The 21,412-nt window shown below is 38.6% G+C and overlaps 1 protein-coding gene across 1 annotated transcript in view; it reads left to right on the top strand.

The window, feature by feature from the left end:
• The window catches only part of LOC139718131 (WASH complex subunit 4-like), a 47,521-nt gene extending 31,201 nt beyond the window's left edge, over positions 1-16,320 (top strand). Inside the window, exons 18-36 of the mRNA XM_071629614.1 lie at positions 605-660; positions 1,076-1,155; positions 1,975-2,080; positions 2,943-3,059; positions 3,791-3,959; positions 4,639-4,793; positions 5,221-5,295; positions 5,865-6,059; positions 7,069-7,222; positions 8,679-8,745; positions 9,640-9,726; positions 10,143-10,206; positions 10,665-10,748; positions 11,524-11,620; positions 11,984-12,078; positions 13,481-13,567; positions 14,085-14,196; positions 14,792-14,857; positions 16,271-16,320. Coding sequence (XP_071485715.1) covers positions 605-660; positions 1,076-1,155; positions 1,975-2,080; positions 2,943-3,059; positions 3,791-3,959; positions 4,639-4,793; positions 5,221-5,295; positions 5,865-6,059; positions 7,069-7,222; positions 8,679-8,745; positions 9,640-9,726; positions 10,143-10,206; positions 10,665-10,748; positions 11,524-11,620; positions 11,984-12,078; positions 13,481-13,567; positions 14,085-14,196; positions 14,792-14,857; positions 16,271-16,320 — 1,916 coding nt within the window. The remainder of the gene's footprint in view (positions 1-604; positions 661-1,075; positions 1,156-1,974; positions 2,081-2,942; positions 3,060-3,790; positions 3,960-4,638; positions 4,794-5,220; positions 5,296-5,864; positions 6,060-7,068; positions 7,223-8,678; positions 8,746-9,639; positions 9,727-10,142; positions 10,207-10,664; positions 10,749-11,523; positions 11,621-11,983; positions 12,079-13,480; positions 13,568-14,084; positions 14,197-14,791; positions 14,858-16,270) is intronic.
• The last annotated feature ends 5,092 nt before the right edge of the window (positions 16,321-21,412 follow it).

The following is a 21,412-nucleotide window of genomic DNA, read 5'->3' as shown; positions in this document are numbered from 1 at the left end:
CCACATCGTCCCTGGGATCCCTGGGGTGACAAGACCTAGCATTGCAAAAATTATGAATTTTCAGGGCAATGAAAATTTTTTTTATGCCTCCACCACGAAGTGGTGCCGGAGGCATTATTCATTTTTGCAAAATGGCATCAGTGTTGTTGTCAAATAATGTAGAAACATTGTTTTGATTGCATTAAAATTGTAATGTGTTTTCAACTCAAATCAGGATTTCTGATATTCAAAATTGAGTTAGGAGGGTTTTGAATGTATTTCGTAGGCATGTGGAGTGTAAAAAGATATCGACTGAAAATATAAACACAGGTGAAATAGATCTGGAAGCATCAAACATGCTCAAAATTAGTGAAACAGTGAAGTGGAGATCATATTTATTTGTCTTTTTTTTTTTTAGCCAGCCACTGTCCCCCCAACAACTACAATTTTCATTTCAGTCAAACGCCTATAATCACTGTCTCTTTTGGTATAATCTTCTTGTTGATACCAGCTCTTGCATGAGGATTGTTTGTTTGTCTGTGTGTACAGTTTATTTTACTTGTGTGGGGACAGAGATTAGTTTGTGAGAGCCATTTGCCAGTGATTTTTGATTTTCACTCTACAGCTACCAAGGAGAGGAGGTTGATTGCCAATCTTGCCCTGGCTGTGGGAACACAGATGGTGAGTGGAAACATGCAGAGCTTGAGTCTGTACGAATAACTCTAAATTCGCCATTACCAGCTGACCTTCAACTTGAGAGTGTATAAATAGAGCAATTTTGCTTTCTTTTTACAGTACTTTAATTATGAAATGATATTCATTCATGGTAAAGTATACTTTGAGTTCTGCTGTGTTTCTAAGTTAATTATTAATTCACTTCGGTCTGAGTAATGACTACAAATGGCATTTCAAAATGTTTGGTAAAATTAAAGGAGTGTGTCTTTTCCATACACAAATGAATGTTTGATACACATGTTCCGGGGTCTTCATCATAATAGTTCTGAATCATTACTGTTGGATATTGAAAAGACAAGGCTCATTCTGTGTTAAATTATGTGATATTCATGTTGGGTGACTGTCTTTGTTTTTCTACCAGAAATGCTTCAAGGAGGATGAGCTGTCATCATTCAAGAGCTTGATGAACAAACTGGCAGCTATCAGTGATCTAAGGACAAGGCAAGTCATCTCATGCTGCTAGTCTTAATAGAAGTCATGCTCAGTTACATTTTCTCTCTTCTCCTTTCTTGGTTTATTCAGAGATGCCCAGTCTCTGTTATTCTGAAGGAGGTTCCGTTAGAAATTATAACCCCCTCTCCACATCCTGACAAAATAATACAAAAACCTCTACAATTTGAGGATTAGTTTTTGTAATACACAGTTATCACCCTGAATGCTTCCACGAATTTCAGAGTTTGCTGTGTGAATGTTGGCAACCCCGGTTTATATCTGTTTGTCATTTGCACTGTGCCGAATGGTCAGACTTTGAGAGTGAAAGCACAATTTCCCGCACCCCCCTCATTTTGCAGCTAGATGTATCACAGGCGATCTTGAGAGTAATACTCTGATTAATGCATCCAGTACCAATTTACCCAAATGCCCCCCCCCCCCCCCCAAAAAAAGAGAAATATATATAGTGGTCAGGAAATAAGATGAATTTTCCTGCAAGTATGTCACAGTCTACATCTTCTTCTCCTCTGTCACATAATATGCATTGTTGAAGGAAATTCCAGTTGAATTTTGATATTAAATTTGCTTGTAACTGAAACAAAATAATTAGAGAAGTTGATCAGTGAAAATGTGGGGGAAAAATCAGACACACCAAAAAAGTCTTGAACTGTAGAAGTTTAGAGAGTAGAACAAACTGGCAACTTTTCTCAAATATTTGGGCACAAACAGAACTTACATTTTTCCTACAGAGGAGGACATGCAAAATGTATTACTCTTATGAAATACCAAGAAGAGGTCTGACGAATATTCTTTCTGCCCCCACCACAGGTTACGAGAAGCGTGTAACTGCAGCTTCCTCTACTGGCACCGAGTGGTCTTCCCTCTCTACCTGGCTGACAGGTTTGAGAATGCTGTGGATGCTCACAGGCTGCATGTAAGTTTAGTTTCCTGAAAATGGGTGTCAGATTCTTCCGATTATTCTTTATATGGTCATTCCTTTGTGCTCGAAAGCCCTGAAGAACTTTGCTAAGTAAGGAAAGAAGAACACAGAAGAATTTGATTCGTGATCATTTAGTGAGCAATGTTTTCTCATAACTGTTTAATCATAATAGCATTTATTGCAGGTCAATCAGAATACATGGTTCGCAGGGTGGTAGCAACAGTAATGTGTGAACATCGTCATTTTCTGCTGAGCTGAATGGGATGAGCAAACATGACAGGCTGTGATTGCCATGGATGCCAGGCTAAATTTTCTTAACTGTCAAAAAATGTACCACTGCTGTCAATGTGTGGATGAGAAGCATAGCAGGCAATGGTAAAACCAGGTGAATAAGACATTGCCGCAGTTACAAAAGGAAGAGAAACGACCAAACTGTGAAGAAAGAAGGTCAAAACTTGAATATGGAGGGGGAAAAATGACCAAAATCACACGGCGTACTACGTTGTGGGCAAACAGGCTGCTGTGGCTGCTAGGAGCATTTTCTGTAGATGCCATATATTTTGTGGCATTTTTATTTTGTGAATTTCACAAGCCAGGTACTATTCACGAATTTAACAACACGCACACAAAAAAAAAATTAATGTGATCCTCGCATGAATGTGAACATATACAGTTCTTGTTCATTATGGTACTCCACAATCATGGATTTAATCATAACTCACGTAATTATCTGGAAGTCCCAATTAAAAAAAAAAAAAAAAAAAAAAAAAATTAGTGTAGCTCAATATACACGTATATGGCAAATATAGTATATTGTAAATCTAGCCTTACAATTGTTTTCCTTGGTCTTTTTTAGTACATGATGGGTGCTCTGGCAGACTGTGTGGCTCCCATGAAACAAACCAGGCATCTAGACTCCACCACCATCCTACTTGACTGCTTTGACAGAGAGATTAATGGCCAGCTCAAAGAGGTAAGGATTCTCTGCAATGACTCTTTGCATCTTACAATATCAGCATCTTTCCTATACCTTCTCATTCCAGAGCCAGATTTCAGTCATACTCCATTTTGAGTCCCCCAATGGCGAAACACAGCACAACATTCAGAGGTTGTGCCGTGTTTACCTCAGATGCCTGGGACTCTATGCAAATATGGCACAAAGCACAAAGCACAAGTCTCCATGGGCATGCGATCTACAAGAGTAACAGCCATAGATTATTGGAGGTGGCATAACAAGATTGGCAGTGTGCGAAGCTGAAGGGCTTTTACCTATCTGCTGTTGCCACATTTTAAAGTTAACTGCTGTTATTTCAAATTGCAGCTACAAAGTTCTTAATAAGATATAGTCCAGGTCAGTTGCATGTTAACATTACATTATAATGATGCCAAGCCTATTTAGATCGGTATTAATTTGATTTCAGTTGATATCACTGCTGTAATTACTCACTTCCTTGAAAGATATGAATTCCTGCAGATATCTGGTAGTTTGTACACGTTACGCCAGAAAAAAACAAAAACAAAAAACAAAAACAAGAAAAACACTGAGAGCTCAAACCTATTAAGACTCAAAGGCTGTAACGCTTTCTGAGTCAGGAACTGTGGACAGTTGTGTACAAAGCTATAGGATTTTCTGTTCCAATTGGAACTCGAGGTACACAAAGGCTTATGGTAGGCTTTAACCCACTAACTCTCATCACTCCACAGCACCTCTTGGAGCCGCTGTGTCGGGCAGTAGAGACCGACCTTCGTCTCTCTATCCACAACCACCTCCAGCTGGACGACAGGAACCCCTTCAAGGTCACCCTCAAGGACATCTCCCACTTCCTTAAGATGAAGCCCGTCAGATTCTTCTGTTACTTCATCGATATCAAGGGTAGGTCACGGTCTGATGCAAAAAAAAAAAAGAAAAAAAAAAAAGAGGCTACCTCAGCAAGAACCCCCAAAACAGCAAAAAACACATTTTGAGACAAGTTATCCAATTCCGTTACCTGTTCCTTGTTTGGGAGTTGATGAAACATAGTTTTGTAGAAAATCTATCTTCTTCTACTGTGTTTCAATCCTTCCGTCATGTGGAAATATTTATCATACTTTAATCTTCAAGTTGGTTTTATTAACCCGTTGAGGATGAGCTGATTTTGCTATGACATGTATTTCCCTTCGAAACCTGCCCAAGTACACTCTGGACTAATCTTCAATGGGTTAAGGTGGTTCGATGCTGTTTTGATGGATCAGTAGGAATTAAAGAAAAAAAAAAGTTGTTTAAGGAGGGAAATCCCCCATCACTTTGTTTCACATTTCATTTTCATATCATTTCATTTATTAAGAACATGTATGAACCTGTACTGATTTGAACAAGGAGGGATATAAATAAGGGAGGCTATGATGAGAAAGATTGCTAGATAAGATGTCTTAGAATGAATGAATACAGTCGTGTATGTTGTTTTCAGAGAGAATATTGGCAATATGCTCTCGCTCTATTGTTGCTGCATTTGTGCAATTGACAAACCAGATTAGCTGTTGGATGATCTTCTTATATATTGTCATCTCTACAGCCCACGTGACGCATTACCTGGACAAGACTTTCTACAATCTGACAACGGTGGCGCTGCATGACTGGAAGACCTACGCGGAGATGCGGAACCTGGCCGCCCAGAAGTACGGCTTGGTCATGACGGAGGCCCACCTTCCCACACAGACTCTCGAACAGGTGAGAAGCAGGTGATATTAAAGGTGATGATGATGGTGACATTGATGATTACGATTTCATGACAAGGATGATAACAATAGTGATGATAATGATGATGATGAAAATTGTAGATAAAGATGATGACCATGATGCTAATAGTGAGTAAGATTATGATCAAAATATTGATGACGATGATAAGACACAGCTGATAATGATGATGGTCATGGTGATGATGATCATAGTGATGGTAATGTTAGCACACACATTCACATGCAAGATTATATTGCACACTAATGTTGCCCTTACACAGGTTGATGCTAGTAGCATTTATTTACCATACCCTGCACTTTGACAAAGTGTCTTTACGTCTTACTCTACATTCATTGGCGATGCTTTCTGTGTTCGGTTGATTAGTGTTAAGTTTGGATTTCTCTCTCTCATCATGCAGGGTCTCGATGTGCTGGAGATTATGAGGAACATCCACATCTTTGTGTCCAAATACCTCTACAATCTCAACAACCAGGTGAGGTTCCATACCAAACATGAAACACTGTAATCCTGTGTAGTAGTAATTCGTCAAATTGTTCCATCGTGGCCCATATAATTGGAGCTGGTTGTAAGTCAAAGCGGTATGACAGTATTTACTTGTACATGTTAGGGAACTGCTAAGCTTATTCTATTTTGTGTATGATAATGCGGATTTTGTACAGAATTATGTGTTTATTTGTGTCAAGTTGTCCTTAATCTGGATTTTGTTGTATTCTGTTTATTTTCCCTTCCAAAAGGTTTATGTCCCATATGACTTCTTGGCAATGGTTCCATAAACCTACAAAGCTGTCTCTGCATTAATACCAGGGGTTCACCCCAATGTAAAACCAGAGTCGATTTGCAGTAGCTAGCACTCTCCTGTTCATACGGATGTACCTGTTTTCATTGTGTTTGTATATTCCTGGTACCTTGAGAAGGAAATTAATTGAACCTCATCACTTCTTACAAGACAAAGAAAGAAAGAAATATTGGAGCAGCATAGAAATCTTCTTGATTGGGATGGATTCTTGTGGTTAGCATCTGTGTGTATCAACCCCAATGTAGATCTTTGTGGAGCGGTCGAGCAACAACAAACACCTGAACACCATCAACATCCGCCACGTGGCCAACTCCATCCGCACCCACGGCACAGGCATCATGAACACCACCGTCAACTTCACCTATCAGTTCCTGCGCAAGAAGTTCTTCATCTTCTCCCAGTTCATGTACGACGAGCACATCAAGTCCAAGCTCATCAAGGTTTGCCACCGATTACATTAATTTAAGATTTGATTTATTTTCATTCTGTTGGAAAATAGGAGGACATATGTACCTTCTGAGCTGTGGTAGTATAGGTTTTCCTTCTTCTGGTTTCCAGCTGTAGATCTGATACCCTTAACCGTATCTTAACTGGTGAGGGGGTGTCAACACTCGACTTTACACGCCACGATTCCGCAACACGCAAAGATTTTGCCGCGTCATTTTATGACTCTTGTCCTTGAAGTCTCCCGCATATTTTGAGACCATATTTGCAACGTCCGGGTACACCGTTTTGAAGTTTTATGATGTTTTACATATGCATATCAACCCCAAAACAGCTCAAATTTGTGATATTGTGTGCAAATCAAATGCAAAGTGCTTCTTTGTTAAATTGAAAAAAAATTAGATTATTTCAAATTTTAATCATTGGAATTATTCAATTCTGATTTAGATGAGTTTGTAAAAGTGCCTGCAACAAAATTGGCAAAAAAAACAGAAGAAAACAAAAGTCGAAAAATCAATAAAAATACATAAGACATTCACAAAACAATAAAAAACAAAAGAAATTGAATTTGTCTGTGCTCTTTTTTCCCAAGAAAATTGTTCGATGTGTCTTGAGAAATTCTGACACAAAAATTTAGCAATCCTTCAGTCTTTTTGATGGAGTTACAGGCGAAAATATGATTTCATGCATAAATTTGCATTATTCATTTACTGAGAATAGAAATAAATATTTTTCTGCTGTATGACCATATTATCTTGTAGTTGACATCCGACTCTATGTTCGAGCAAAATTTTGCAGCGATCGCAAAAACTTGGTCTCAAATAGCCCAGTTAGAATAGGGTTAATGTTAACAATCTACAAAAGTACTTGTTGGTGATTGGTCATAATGCAATCATGTGACTAATGCAGCATATGACATATAAACACTGTTTTGATTATTCATACAAAACAGTAAAACCCTTCTCTTACCCTCCCCCCCCCCCTCCCCACCCCAACACCCCACAGGACCAGAGACACTTCAAAGAGAACAAGCAAGAACTGAACCAGATGTACCCCTTTGATCGGGCGGACAAGTTCAACAAGGGCATCCGTAAGCTGGGCCTGACTCCAGAAGGCGACAGCTACCTGGACCAGTTCAGGAACCTCATCAGTCAGATTGGTCAGTGGCAAGTTTGCCTTAACTTTTTGGTCTCTTTTCTTTCTAAATCATTGATACGTTTGTCTGTCTTGTCTCCTTTCCTCTTGACATTATACAAATAATACACAGGTGAGAGTGCGTTAGTGGAGATGTAGCGCACTCGAGGGTATTTACAATTGTGAAACATGCACTACATTGTAAATACCCGAGAGTGAGCTTCATCTCCACTAACGTCACGAGCTTAAACCTGTGTATTATTTGATTTATAAAATGGGTCGAAAACTAACAGCATTTTTCATGTACCTTTGTGGGTCAATACCAGTCAGCTACATGTAGCACTCGCCCAAAAGTCAAGATGTCCGAAGATGTTCATTTTGTCCCAAACATTTACGCACGTCGCTCGGAAATCCCGCACATATACTAGTAAGTACGTAGAGTATATGTACACCACATGTTATGCACAAGAAAGGCCGGCTGGCAGCCCGAACTAGAAGTTGTTTACAAGATTGACAGCGCGTATAGTAGCGCGCGACGCACTTGTAACAACTGATTGAGTGCGCACTGCTAGTGTAAACATTGTGACGTCAGTTACGCTTTCTCTGCAATGTCCCATAGGATAACATGCCGTGCATATTAGTAAGAAAATTGGAGCGCACACGTGACTCATTTCAGCGCTTCCAATTGGCTACTTTCTTGAATCCATTTTATAAAATATATTAACTCTAAATCTTTTCATATTTACCTATCTGTCAGTCAATTTCATGTGGGTAGATAAATAGATGGATAGATAGTAGATTGATGTGTTTCATAAAGGGAGAGATTAGAAAATATTCTAAGGTCCTCAGATTTTTAATAGTAAGTTTTCTTTTCTCAATTGCATTCTCCGTTTTAGACAAATAGGGGTTACTAAGCTCCTCTTATTCAAGAAATACTATGTTGTGTTTTTAATTAGGGTCATAGTATTTATTTGGAATATGGACATTAAATATTTTGCTGTTTGATATCTTTAACACATTTTCAGGTCAAAGACATAAAGGATATTGAGAGAAAATGTCAATGTGAAACGACTGGATAGTTTTGTCTGAAATATGAATCAAGTCATGGTGAGGCCAGATGTAGTGGTCTATGTATGAATGCAGATTTTTTGTTCAGACTAAGATTTGTTGAAGGTAAGTTGGTTTAACTCATACTGAGCTTTGTTTACTGGTTAGCACAGATTGTCAATGAATAGAGATTACCCTATTCCCCTTGTCCTGATTGGTGTCACCATGGCTTTCTTCTTGGACTGCGGCAAATTGCTACACCCGAGTGGGCTTGCTAACTTCACAGCTAGGTCAACTTTGGATGGAATACTGAATGCTAATGAGAAGGCTTGGCAAGTTAGGCTAAGTGCCTTTGCATATCAAGAGTTGATTAAAACCAGTGCATTCAAGTGTAAATGTTTTCATCTTCCTGTTCCTCTGTGCTGTGTATACAGGCAATGCCATGGGCTACATCCGCATGATTCGATCCGGTGGACTGAGATGCTGCAGCAATGCAATCAGGTGAGTGCTGATAAAAATGGACCGAAATTCATGTTTAAGCCATTGCGTGTAGGAGTCCATGGATCCCATACAAAGTTTAGGGAGGATCTGGGAGGGAGTGGGCTTGAGACTATAGAGATTATGGGTGTCGACTGCTTTACTGCACTGCATAAAAATATGTAGCTCCCTCTACATCAAATTCTGGAGCCATTGGTCAGATCATTGTAATATTGGTATTCAAATGGATGAATATTTTTAGTCTAAATACTTAGTTACAGGTTGTTCATCTTGGCTGGTTCAACTTCATACCATGAACTACTTAAAATCCACACAACATGAAATAGTTTTTGCTATGTTTGGCAAGTCTTGGGCAAACTGTCTAGTTGTTCAGAATAACATTTTCATTCACAGAATTTAGAAATCATCGGTGACCTGGTAACTGTCACCAGCATGATTCTCAACATTTTTTAGCATTGACTAGAACTCTTAATCCAAAGCTGAATTCGTAAAAATATTTGTTACAAGTCGTGTTTGTCTCACATGTTACTTGTAACAAGTCTTGCGTATTTCAAGATAAACTCTAAGAGTGCATCATATAATGTGCAGTTCTGATTGTAATCAGTAACCATCTAAAGTATGTGGCAATGTCATGTGATGATTGTCAATTGCTGTACCATAAAATAAATGAAAATGTATACCTGTTCTAATTCTTGGAGATGTTGTTGGTCCAAAATGAAACGGGAAAAAAAGGACAGTGTGTATTATGTAGAATGCAATACTGTGGATCCTCTGCCATACATGTAGTCACTACAGTATTATTATTCTGATGATGATGATGATGATTATTTTATTATTATTTTGAGGAGTTGACAAAGTTTGCTCATCTTCAACTCGTCATTCTGTCCTCAATCATAGGTTTGTGCCCGACCTGGAGGACATTGTGAGCTTTGAGGAGCTGGTTGGGGAGGAGGGCCTCTCCGAAGAGGTTTCCACGGCAGCGAGGTAAACAAACCATCACTTTCTCTTCCTCTACCAGAAAAATGGGGTGATATATTTTGTGAATGGTAATCTGATTTATTTTGCAGGCCAAGCAAGGGCACTATTATGATTCCTATAATTTAAACTTACACTACAGGCATCAGGTGTCAGCGTGTGACTTCATCTTTTCCTTTTTTGCTGTTCTTCACTTAGATATGGAGAAAAAGTCTTCACAAGGGGAAAATGTGACCTTAGGCAGTTATGTTCCCACGTAGTCAAACTGGGGCTCTCAATCCATTCATTCAGTAAAATTGATCAACATTCAAACTCAAATAATTTGCAATTTGCTATTATACTGTAAAAGTGTTTTTGATGAGCCAGATTACCGACCACTTTTGGTTGTTGTTTTTTTTTTCTCTCTTTGATCATTTTCATTATAGAAATCTGGACAATGTAATAGGCAATCTGACCAAGAACTTTGCAGAAGGAACAGAGTACTTCAAGGTGAGTGCCAATTATTTCAGCTTTTCACAACATGCTTCCTTTGCTCTAATAGACTGTGTACATATAATCTCAGGTGTAATTCACATGAAAATATAAATAATTGGATCAAGCTGTCTTTACTGAAAGATAGAATTCGATTACTTTTTTTGTCTCCTGCAGTTTTTTTTTTAAATTAAGTAAGTCATAATTCGATCTTACAAGTGTTTGAATTCCCTTATTTTGAACAGTCAAAGAGAGAGAGAGAGGAATATTGAAAATATTGCTACAATTATGTCCACAACTATTACTTGCAGTATCACTACTGATAATGATTATAAGATTACTATGATAATAGTAATTTGAAAAAAAAATAAACAAAATGTAAGTAGTCATCATCATCATCATTGCTTTACATTGCAACTACTGCAATGAAAAATTTAACTCTCGTGGCATTTACAAATGATGTCTCTTTCTTTCAGATGTTGGTGGATGTGTTCTCACCAGAGTTCAGGAATCCCAAGAATATGCATCTCAGGAACTTCTTCACCATCCTGCCTGCCCTGGTATGTACCAATATACTGAATCTCTAGGATGAGAATGAGAATAACATATCATATCACCATAAAAGTTCTCTCTCTGTTTTCATTTTTGCAGCTGTCAAGTGTGTTTGGTTGCATATCTTTTTTTTTCTCTTCCTTTTCAGGCAAGTTATGTGAGTTATTCTGAAAAGCTGTGGATCATGGCCATATCTTCAGAGTGACCTTATGACTATAGTCATAGATATATTTCTTCTTGCTCAAGTAATACCCCAAATCCTTTCAGTCCATCTATACCTTGCACCCAGTTTTCACATCTTACTCATGGCAGTATACATCGATATTCCACAACATACATTTCCAGTCTTCAAAACCGACATGGCAGCAAAAAGCCTCCCTACAATGATTTGATATGATATAGCATGATTCTTTAGCTTTGCCCCAAAATGCATCTTTACGTTATAGCAGTCTACTAGTATTTACACCTGCACGTAATACTGTACGAGCTGAAATTTTCACGTGATGTTAATTTCGCGGTTGCGAGGGTCTAACTGAACTTAGTTATTCGCGCATTGTTATTTTCGCGTGTTGTTATTTTTGCGGTCCAAAGGCGATTCGCGAAAATAAAACCACCACGAAAATTTCAGCTCGTACAGTATTCACAATAAATTTGTGGCAGCATCATGAAGCAGATCACATCATTACATTTCCAATCTGGCTGTATGCAAAGGCTACAGAGCAGATGAAGTCTTTGTGAAGTACTAATTGTGGGAGCACTGCTGTGTCTTTGCAATCCTTACAGACCCTCAACTTTGTGGAGTACTCCGTGAGTGCCAAGGAAAAGCTGAACAAGAAGAACAAAGTCGGAGCTGCCTTCACAGATGATGGCTTTGCAATGGGTAAACAATAAGATGAAAGAAATGCAGATAAATGAACTAATAAGCCAATAATTTGGCCTATTTTGAACTGACAGTTGATAATTATGAAAATAGATAATAGAATATCGGTGCTATGAAATAGCTAGTAACATATTTTGTTTGAGTATACATGTATTTTAATATATGAAATTATTTGGACATCAAGTTTAATATATGTTTGTATATTTGCTGAAAATACATATCCCATCTTTCTTTCTGAAACCCAGGTATGTTTATTACTACATATATATGAGGTGATATATGAGGCACTTGCTTTGAAATGAAAATAGAAAGAAGTTGAGTGTAGCATTTCAAATTTTGATCTTCCGTTCAAACATTTTACAGGACTGGCTTACATCCTGAAGCTCCTGGACCAGTACCAGCAGTTTGACTCACTTCACTGGTTCCATTCTGTCAAGTTCAAGTACAACAGGGACAAGGTCAGAGAAAGAGAGATTTTTTGTTTGTTTGTTGTTTTGTTTAATAGACTCCACCAGTGGCAGCCTTGGGTTGAAGGGAGGGGGGGGGGGGCTACAGTTCCTCTCCCCACATTTTTGACTCTCACAATAAAAAAAATAATAAAAATAAAAAATGATACAAAACACAACAATATCCATGATTTTCCTAGGGTTCTACCCATTGATGCTTGATCCTTGACCCAGTTAGGAGCATTACCCTTGCTTCTCTCCCCCCCCCCCTTTAAAACATTCCAAGGCTTTTGCTACATTTTACCTATGTACAAAATGGTATTCTACTGGTTTGCACGTGCTATCCTACTTTAAATCTTTTCTGAATTTCACATTTAATTCTGCAGTTTGTAGAATGTTGTTTACGTATCAGGACAATACCCCCCCCCCCCCCCCCCCCCCCACTTAGTACTGGTTAGTTATAGGTTAGAGTAAAGATTAGGGTTAGGAGTAGCTTCAGGATTAGGATTAGGGTTAGGGTCAGGGAAACAGTCTGGGATAATTGTCCAGGGGTACTTGGCCTTGACCCATTGATTAAATTATGACTCAAGTGATAGTACTGTGATGTTCATATTGGCCAATGGTGGGGGGGGGGGGGGGGGGGGGTGGGGACTGCAAAAGCTTGCCTTTTTTTTAGAGCTTGTGTCGAAAGCATAATCTAATATGGATCCGAGACATGGACCATGAAAAAGGCCTGCAGGACCAGCTTGATGGCACATACATCCAACTTCTTATGAGAATTCAGAATATCAGTTGGAGAGAGCACAAAACCAAAGAGGAGATCTATAGCCATTTTTCACCCACGTCGTCTTTTGTACCTTGTCGCAGAACATGATTTGCTGGTCACTATTTCCCTGCCAAGGAACACATAACTGAAGTACTATAAAAGTGGAAATTTTCATGGTGTTGAAATTTTCGCGCATCTTGCCCAACCAGAAGCTAGCGCAAAAATAAAAGCACACAAATATTTCTGCATGCCATATTTTTCAATAGTTGATGTCTTGATTCTGCAGAATTAAAAACCCGCAAAACTCATCGTTTTCGGCCGAGCACAAAAAATTACTTGCGCCGAAAATATCCGCTTTTACAGTAATTCCCTTGAGACTACCCTGCCAATACAGAGGAAGAAGACCTCTGACCTACATTGATTGCATTGCACAAGATATTGGGAATGAAATAAGCTGACATGCAAACGCTGATGATGGACACAGATGTTTGTCAAGGCATTGTGGATTCGATCTGGAATGCATCTGTAGAGCAGTAGATGATTTCCCTGCTTAGAATTTTATTCAGGACTTAACCTGATCACCTCATTTATGACGAGTCATCCTGACCATAGTCCCATGTCTGTTCTTTGGCGTTTGGTTTGCAACAGGAGATGGTGAGAAAACAGATGGGAGGAGACGAGAAACTCCAGAACACCGCAACGCTCACCATCAAGAGACTGGACACGTACCAGAGGGTGAGAACATTTGGGCCCAGCCACACCCAATTTATTTAACTTCTGTGTATAGTTATTGCAGGAAATATTCATACACCCCATACTCTTTATGTGGAAAGTATATTGCCACATGAAATGATACTCATCTTTGATTATTCACTGATACTGGCGCTGGCATGGGAATCTTGCAAAAATGGCCACTCTGAAATTTAAATCATGTTACCAGTTTACAAAACAAATATTGTGCATTACTCGGTTATCCACCCTCCATAATATTTGGACTGTTCCAAAGTCACTATCGACTGGACATTTCTTACAAACGCCCTGTGTAGTGTACATCATTTGTATGTAAGGATATGTGTTCATATTTGCTTACTGATGAGGAGTGTCAATTCTGCGTCAAATGTCCGTGGAGAATGTGGAGATCACTCCAAACTGGTCCATGTATGCTATTAATGTGATCCATGTATCTCTGTTTTGAGGGTCTAGCTGTCGATTATTGTTCTCTCTTTTTTCTTTTTTTTTAACCCCAATGTAGGAGTTTGACCTGCTCTATTACAGTCTTAGCAGCGCCAGGATTTTCTTCCGGGCGGACAAAACGGCTGCAGAGGAGCAGGAGGAGAAGACAGAGAAGGAGGAAAGAGAGAACAGTAAGAAAACAGGAATTTTGCTGTAAAAGTGGAAATTATTGCTGTTTGGACATTTTTGCACATTTTGTGCTACACGAATCTAGTGTGAAAACTAAGAGCACGCAATTTTCTTGTTTGTTTCATGTAATACTACCTTACATTTTGATTACGCTGAATAAAAAATATTGAAAATTCTTCTTACCTGGAAAAAAGAAAGAAAAAAAAATGAATAAATAATTTGCATGGAAATTCACTCTTTTACAGTACCATAATTTTTTTAATAGAAAATAGATCTAATTTGATTGCACTGGATGAACTCGGTAAATGTGTTCTGTTTTTTTTTCCTGTAAGCTTGCCGCAAACAGATGGATCATGATTTTATTAGTCCTTAGATATTCAGATATGTTGTGAATTGATACTTCATTAGTGATGGGAAATTGAGAACTTGTCTCAAGTGTTTGTAAATACTGAGTGATGGAGCATCAACTGGAAGTGATTTTCATGTAAATATGGCAAACGTTTTTGTGACTTTTGCAAATGAATAACCACTGCTATCACTTACCCCCCCCCCCCCCCCCCCCCCCCCCCCCCCTCCCTGTGATTGCCCATTCAACAGAGGCCATTGAGAGTGCCCCACCAGAAAGGCCTGCCCTGCCTGCTCCGGAGGCTCCCAGCACCCCAGGTGAGGTCATACCCCCTTTTTCAGACGGTAGAAAATCTCTGTTGTAATCATGACTGTAATCTCTCTTAGTATTGTGATGGTAATCAAGGTATTTCTAGCATCTGAAAGCAAATTGTTGTAATCACGTTTCTAGAATCTTGATTTTCAAATCAGGGTCCAGAGGTGTATTCCAATCATGATTTGCCTGTTTCATGGTGTGCACTTCCCATTAGAAAGACTTGACCTCCAAAACGTGATTTTTCTATTCTCTGAAAGAGATCATAGATACTTCTGCTTGTGTGATGTGTTTTAATTGTCCCCGCCGAACGAGTTCGAGCAGGGGACTATGAAACGGGCTCCGTACGTGTGTGTGTCTGTGTGTCCGTCCGTGTGTCCGTCCGTCCGTCCGTCCGTCCGTCCGTCCGTGTGTCCGTGTGTGCGTCCGTGTGTGATCAAAATCTTCAATTTGCTACTTCTCTGTCATTTATGAGCCAATTTTGATTCTGTTTGCTTTATATGATAGCACTACATGGGAGCTTTGAAACTTCTACACAGAATTTCAGTCGTGACCTTTGACCTTGACCTTTGACCTATATTGTACATTTTGCTACAAAATGCAACTCCTTCGCCATTTCTAACCCGATTTCGATTCCGTTTGCTTTATGTGATGGCACTAGGTGAGGGCTTCAAAACTTCTACACAGAATTTTGACCTTTGACTTCTTTGACCTTTGACCTTGATTTTTGACCTGTATTGTACATTTTGCTACAAAATGCTACTCCTTTGCCATTTCTGACCCGATTTCGATTCCGTTTGCTTTATGTGATGGCACTAGGTGAGGGCTTCAAAACTTCTACACAGAATTTTGACCTTTGACTTCTTTGACCTTTGACCTTGATTTTTTGACCTTTATTTGAAGCTGGCAGTGGAGGTGAAGCAATGTTGGAGGGGAATAATCACCCCCTCCAGGTTAGGGTGTTGGTATATCATCATATCATCACACCTAGTGTCTTGCATTTCCTATGAACATATTACATTGTGCTTTTTAGAGGAAATGGGAAGCTTTACTAAAAGAGCAGTTTGCCACATCACCTTCCAATCTTGCAATTAACCTATATCTATTGTCTGAACCCCAACTCTATGTCCAACTTAATCACTTTAATCGCAAGCTACGAGATGTATTCATCAAAGCGGAAATTTTTGCACAGTTGAAAATAGTAGTGTGTATTGTTACTTTTGAGCCAGTTCAGTAGCACCCACAATTGTGTGAAGTTTCAACACTGCAAAATATTTCTTGGTTATATTAAGTTGGAGGACAGACCAGATGAAAATAAAGTGAAGGGCATTCCAGCTTTGCAAAATTAAGGCAACTCTATGGGTTTTGGTATTAGAGTTTGTCGATTCTCACTGTTGCTATGTTTCGTCTTCTTTCAGCCATACAAGCTGCACCCTCATCCACGCTGCCTGCCATCATGGCCAACTAGAGGAAATCCGGCCTGAAATCAGGCGTCGAAACACAGCACCACCGAGTCTTCTATGCAACAACATCGCCGGCAACATACACGAGGACCTGTACCCTTCTGTCATCATTACTGGTTCTTCAGTAGCATATCTCAGACAGACTTTCAGTCGAGGCTTTCAGATCAAAGACGTGCTGAATGACTTCTTTCGTATCCTGACTGAAACTTTATGCTATTGGGCACAATTGGTAGAGGTTGATCATGAGTGCAAATCTAATTTGTGTCCTGCCTAATGTCACCTCAGTGTGAAAAACGGTAGATCATTTTCACTTGTTGATGAACAGTAAATTCACCGACTGAAAAATGCAGAAAGAAGTGAGATTATTAAATTGGCAGTTCTTCACTTGAATGACATTGAAAAGTAAACAACTCAGAAGTCGATGATACGTAGCATGAATAGACGTTAAGTTGTTTGAATGACATAGCAATAAAAGTTAGTGCGTAAATGCAGCATCTGTGCTTGCATATCTTGAGTATGATTTGATTGAAATGTAGCTTTAATCTTTGGAACCAAAAAGTGGATGTCCAAACACAACACATGCCTTTGAATCAGCAAGTGCGACTTTTTTGTTCGTAATACCTCATGAGCCGTTAATTAGAGCGTCACATCGGTTACAGGTGTTTTTGGTTATTGTGATGAAATACTGGCAATATTTTTTTCTTGTCCCCCTACCCCTCCCCCCCAACCCCCACCCCTACCCCACCCCACCCCCTTTGAATTATGTACCGGTAATTCATCATGATGTAGCAGTGCAGTTGTTCAGGTGATGTCTATGTTGGCATTACACCATACACTGGTGATTCCTTCGGAGACTGAAGCAGTTGTCTTTAATACAACAGTCATTCCTGGAATGTGTGTGTGTTTGTGTGTGGTCAGTTAAAGGGGGTTTGATAACTTCCTTCGTTCATGGGAGGTATTCCCCCAGTGAGGTAACCAACTGAATGAGATAATTTTTTGACAAAGATCACGTCTTTACGTGTGTGAGAGCAACATTCAGAGAAAGTGTGGTGGAGTTCTGTTAGTATTACCATGTATTGATACTCATGAGTCTACATGTAATTAAATGTAATACATTTCCATGGTAACCGTGTACATAGATTATGAAGCTTAAAAAATTATCCCCAGTATACATGCAAATGTTTTCCAATCAGCTTTTGCATATGGATGTTAATATTGCATGAAGTAGACTGCATGGAAAGAGGGCCCCTGTTTTTATCTCTCAATATTCTTATTATTCCACAAGGCAGAACCATCCATCTTTGAAATGATAGTGGAAAAACTCTTTAACTTGTGTTCCTTTTTTTTCTGCTGTTGCAAAAGCAACTGTGGGGATAATGATTGGAATGGATGCAGATCATGTTGGATACAATGTGCAAATGCGAGATTATGTTTTCAGTTTTTTTCTTAAACTAGTAGTCATGTGATAATGCTCGGTTGTCAAATGCCGCCTGAAATTCATTCATTCAAATTTGTTTCAGTGAACTCAAAATCTTACAGGCCTGCTTGAGGGGAAAAATGTTAGCAACAACTTCAGCATTAAATGCCAGTTGTTTTAAATCAAATCAAAATGCCAAAGGGTCATTCATTTAGATTTGTGACTTGTGGAATATGAAGAAACACTTTCAGGTCTTTGTGTTTCTTTAACACATTTTTAACACTAGATAAAATTCAACTGAGTTTGAATGATGAACTTATGGGGTCAAGTTTAGAATTATTGTGCTTTGTTACTGCTTTTTGTAGATGTAAGTGAAGCAATAACATCAAAGGTTTATTTTTAATGGTAACTTTGTAGGAATTAAGATTACTCCATTTATGCCCCGTGCACATTCATATGTTGTTCTGCAAGAATCTGTCCACCCTTTCAGGAAAATCACAAGCTTCTACCACCAGACTCGTTAGTCTTAATCTTGCCTTTCTAAACTTGTGTTCCAAAACACATTCTGTTGTGACTCAAAAAGCAATGCCTAGTTGTAAGGTGTTCTTTGTGTTTTGAATGAAAAAACTTCTCAATATTCAGTTGTGCTTGTGTCATCACTAATTGTGTAGGTTGAGTTTGAACTTCTGTGTCAATTCTTTCCTAAGGGCACTTGCAAAAATTACAGGCAGTTGTCCATTCATATTCACATATAATTCAAGATATATATATTCAAGAATCTTGTTCGTATCTCCTCCACTTCATTTTAGAAGTTGGCGTCATTGTTTTGCCGTCATTCTAATCCAACTCCATTGTAAATCAGAGATTCAAACAAGCATGTACTGGAAAGATTGACCAATATCTTTGTAAATTTCTTTGCATATAAAGAATCTCTAAGATCAGGTGCCTTTTCATAAAACTTGTTATCAGTAACAACTGCCATATTTCTCTGACAAATTTTCTCTCAGCCAATCAGATGCAAGGATTTCAGTAGCTTATAACAACTATCGTAACATGTTGTTGATAACAAGTTTTATGAAACGGGGCCCTGGTAGCATGTCTTGAATCACAATGTACCAATATTTGCTCGGCAGACACTTAGCACTTTGACACAATGTATCATTTTCTAGTGCAAACCTTATTTTTACACCCAGTGTCTATCAAGTGTTATGCTTTGTTCTTTCTTTTTGTGGTTTTGTCCGCTCATCAGTGTTGATGATGGAAATTCCACAGTTAGTGAAATTCCCTCTACTAGACTGAGGACATTCCAGTTTTTCTAGTGCGAGGACACGACATACACAAACACTGTCGAGTTCTTGCTATAGTGTGATATTCCTTAATTCCTGCATGTATTTTGCGCCACGTCGACGCCATGTGCGGTGTGACGCAAATGCATGGTGTCGTATTTCTTTTGCTAGGGATGGCAGCCTTGATTGGGGAACATGAGAGTGATTATATTTATAAATATACATATATACATATAATTTCTATCGAGAGTATACACGTGATTGTAATCTTAGTTTACAATGTATATTACTTTGAGAATAAAGTCATGTGATCAATGATACACCAAGGGGGTTGTTTGATACATCCATTTATTCGTATCTGATACCAAAGTGTGAGAGTCTGCAGAAAGTGGAGAAGTCAGGATGGAAGCTGAGGATATTATTCATTGCCGAGTGATGGAAGAAAAGATATGAGAATGATAAATTCTGATTTACACATACGACAAATTCATGGTCATTACCAGTAAGATACAATACAAATGTATAAAGAAAAAATGAAATCAAGTACGAGAAAGTGTAAAAGTATTGCACCACATCATCGGAAGTATACTTAAACATGAAAGTCCATTGAAAAAGAAACCTTTTTTTTTTCAAAGTTAGCACAAAAAGAGCATGACAGCCACAGGTAATTATGTTTAAAACACGGGAGCAATCTTCAAGTTAATCACAACCATGCCATCTATGCACCTTAACTGTAGAAGCTTTTAATGATACGTTATGGCCGTTTTTCACTGAAAAGCAGAAAAACGCTAGATTCGACACAAACACACACACACAAATGTCTGCATTAGTGTTGGGGGTAGGAGAATGATAGCAACAAAAACACCGCACACAAATTTGCAAATCTTTTGGAAAATGTGACGACAAATGTGACTTTTCAATTTTATGACTAACAGCCACAAAGTTTCGACAGTAAAAGTATTCCTTCAGGATAGAAGAGTGATGGATGTAACTTAGGCATTCACTACATTCACAATTCATGTTCCGGAAGACATGTAAATAATGCCTTGACCTGCTTGAACAAACCATTAGTATTTCTCTGTTTAGCCAAGTTTACGTATCCATCAAAGATTTTTCAACTTTGTGTGTGTGTGTGGGGGGGGGGGGGGGGGGAGGGGGGAGGGGGTAAGTGGTTTCAGAATTTTTGCATGACCCTTGTGCATTATTACTACACTCATTAATACTGACCTAACATGATTTAACCAGTGATGGCAAGGACAGAAAAGTAATGACCATGACAATTTGTCATTCAATTTCTGAGAATACATAGAAGCACAGATGTACGTAGATGATGCAAGTATTTGTTGAAGTTTTCCAATGCCCTGTAGGATGATGCCTCGAGAACTCTTCGACGTGGCTCCTGAATGGATAAAACACTCCAGAAGACTTGCTCCTAGCAGGTGAAACGGTTTGCAAAATCTCACGTTACTCATCACAAAATTAATTTGCAATTGTCAGAAACAATAGTAAAACTCCATGAAAGGAACATGGCTATGCTTTGAAGTTTTTACAGTACATGAAAGACATCAATCTTGTGTGCACTAAACAAATATTTATGCACACAGTCAGTACCAATATTTCCGCATTTACATCAAATATATATGTACAAATTTGTGTATGATACATTATGTACACCTTGGACGGTGATTCTTTGATATGGATCAAGGAAGAAAAGGCATGCATCGTGCTCAGAGGTGGGTTGTGCATTCATAGTACTTTTACGAGTGAATTTGGAATGAAGCTTGTCGGTAGCAGAACAAGATATGACCAAGTACAGCGGAAGAAACTCTGAAGTGGCACCATCAACACCTTTTTCAGTGAAGCATAAAGCTATTCAAGAGACATTATTCCTTTTCTTAAAGCTTGATGACAATTGTCATACAGATACCGATGTCATTTCACATGAAAGTGTGGAAGTTCGGGAAGTTACAAGTAAAAGTACAAGTACTCTATATGCATATTTTGCTTTATAAATAGACCTGTACATTGGAATAAGTATGTATATATAAAGCTGTACATCAATACAAGAATATTCATAGATTTATTGAATGAGCCGAACTGTGAAGGAAATTGTATTTCTTTATATTGTATAAATTTCATGCAGTATCATAAGCTGAACATGATAATGTTTCCTTAAGGCAGTGGGTTTTTATACTTAAAAAAAAAATCCAAGGTCAATACTCGTGTCATTCTCAACAACTGATGTTCCATTTTTGTGTTGAAGATTAAACACATTTTACATCATAAATCCGATTCACTGGTATTCCACGTACAGGGTATCAAGTAGACTTGTAGCACAGAGGATAAACTATTTTCCTTGTATAATATATGTCTGGTGCATCATAGGGAAGGCAT

Source organism: Diadema antillarum, unplaced genomic scaffold (genome assembly GCF_040938485.1).
Source record: "Diadema antillarum isolate AM-2024a unplaced genomic scaffold, OU_Dant_1.0 scf00000089, whole genome shotgun sequence".
NCBI lineage: Eukaryota > Metazoa > Echinodermata > Echinoidea > Diadematoida > Diadematidae > Diadema > Diadema antillarum.
Note: the sequence above shows the minus strand (reverse complement) of the source record. Positions and strands in the feature narration are given on the sequence as shown.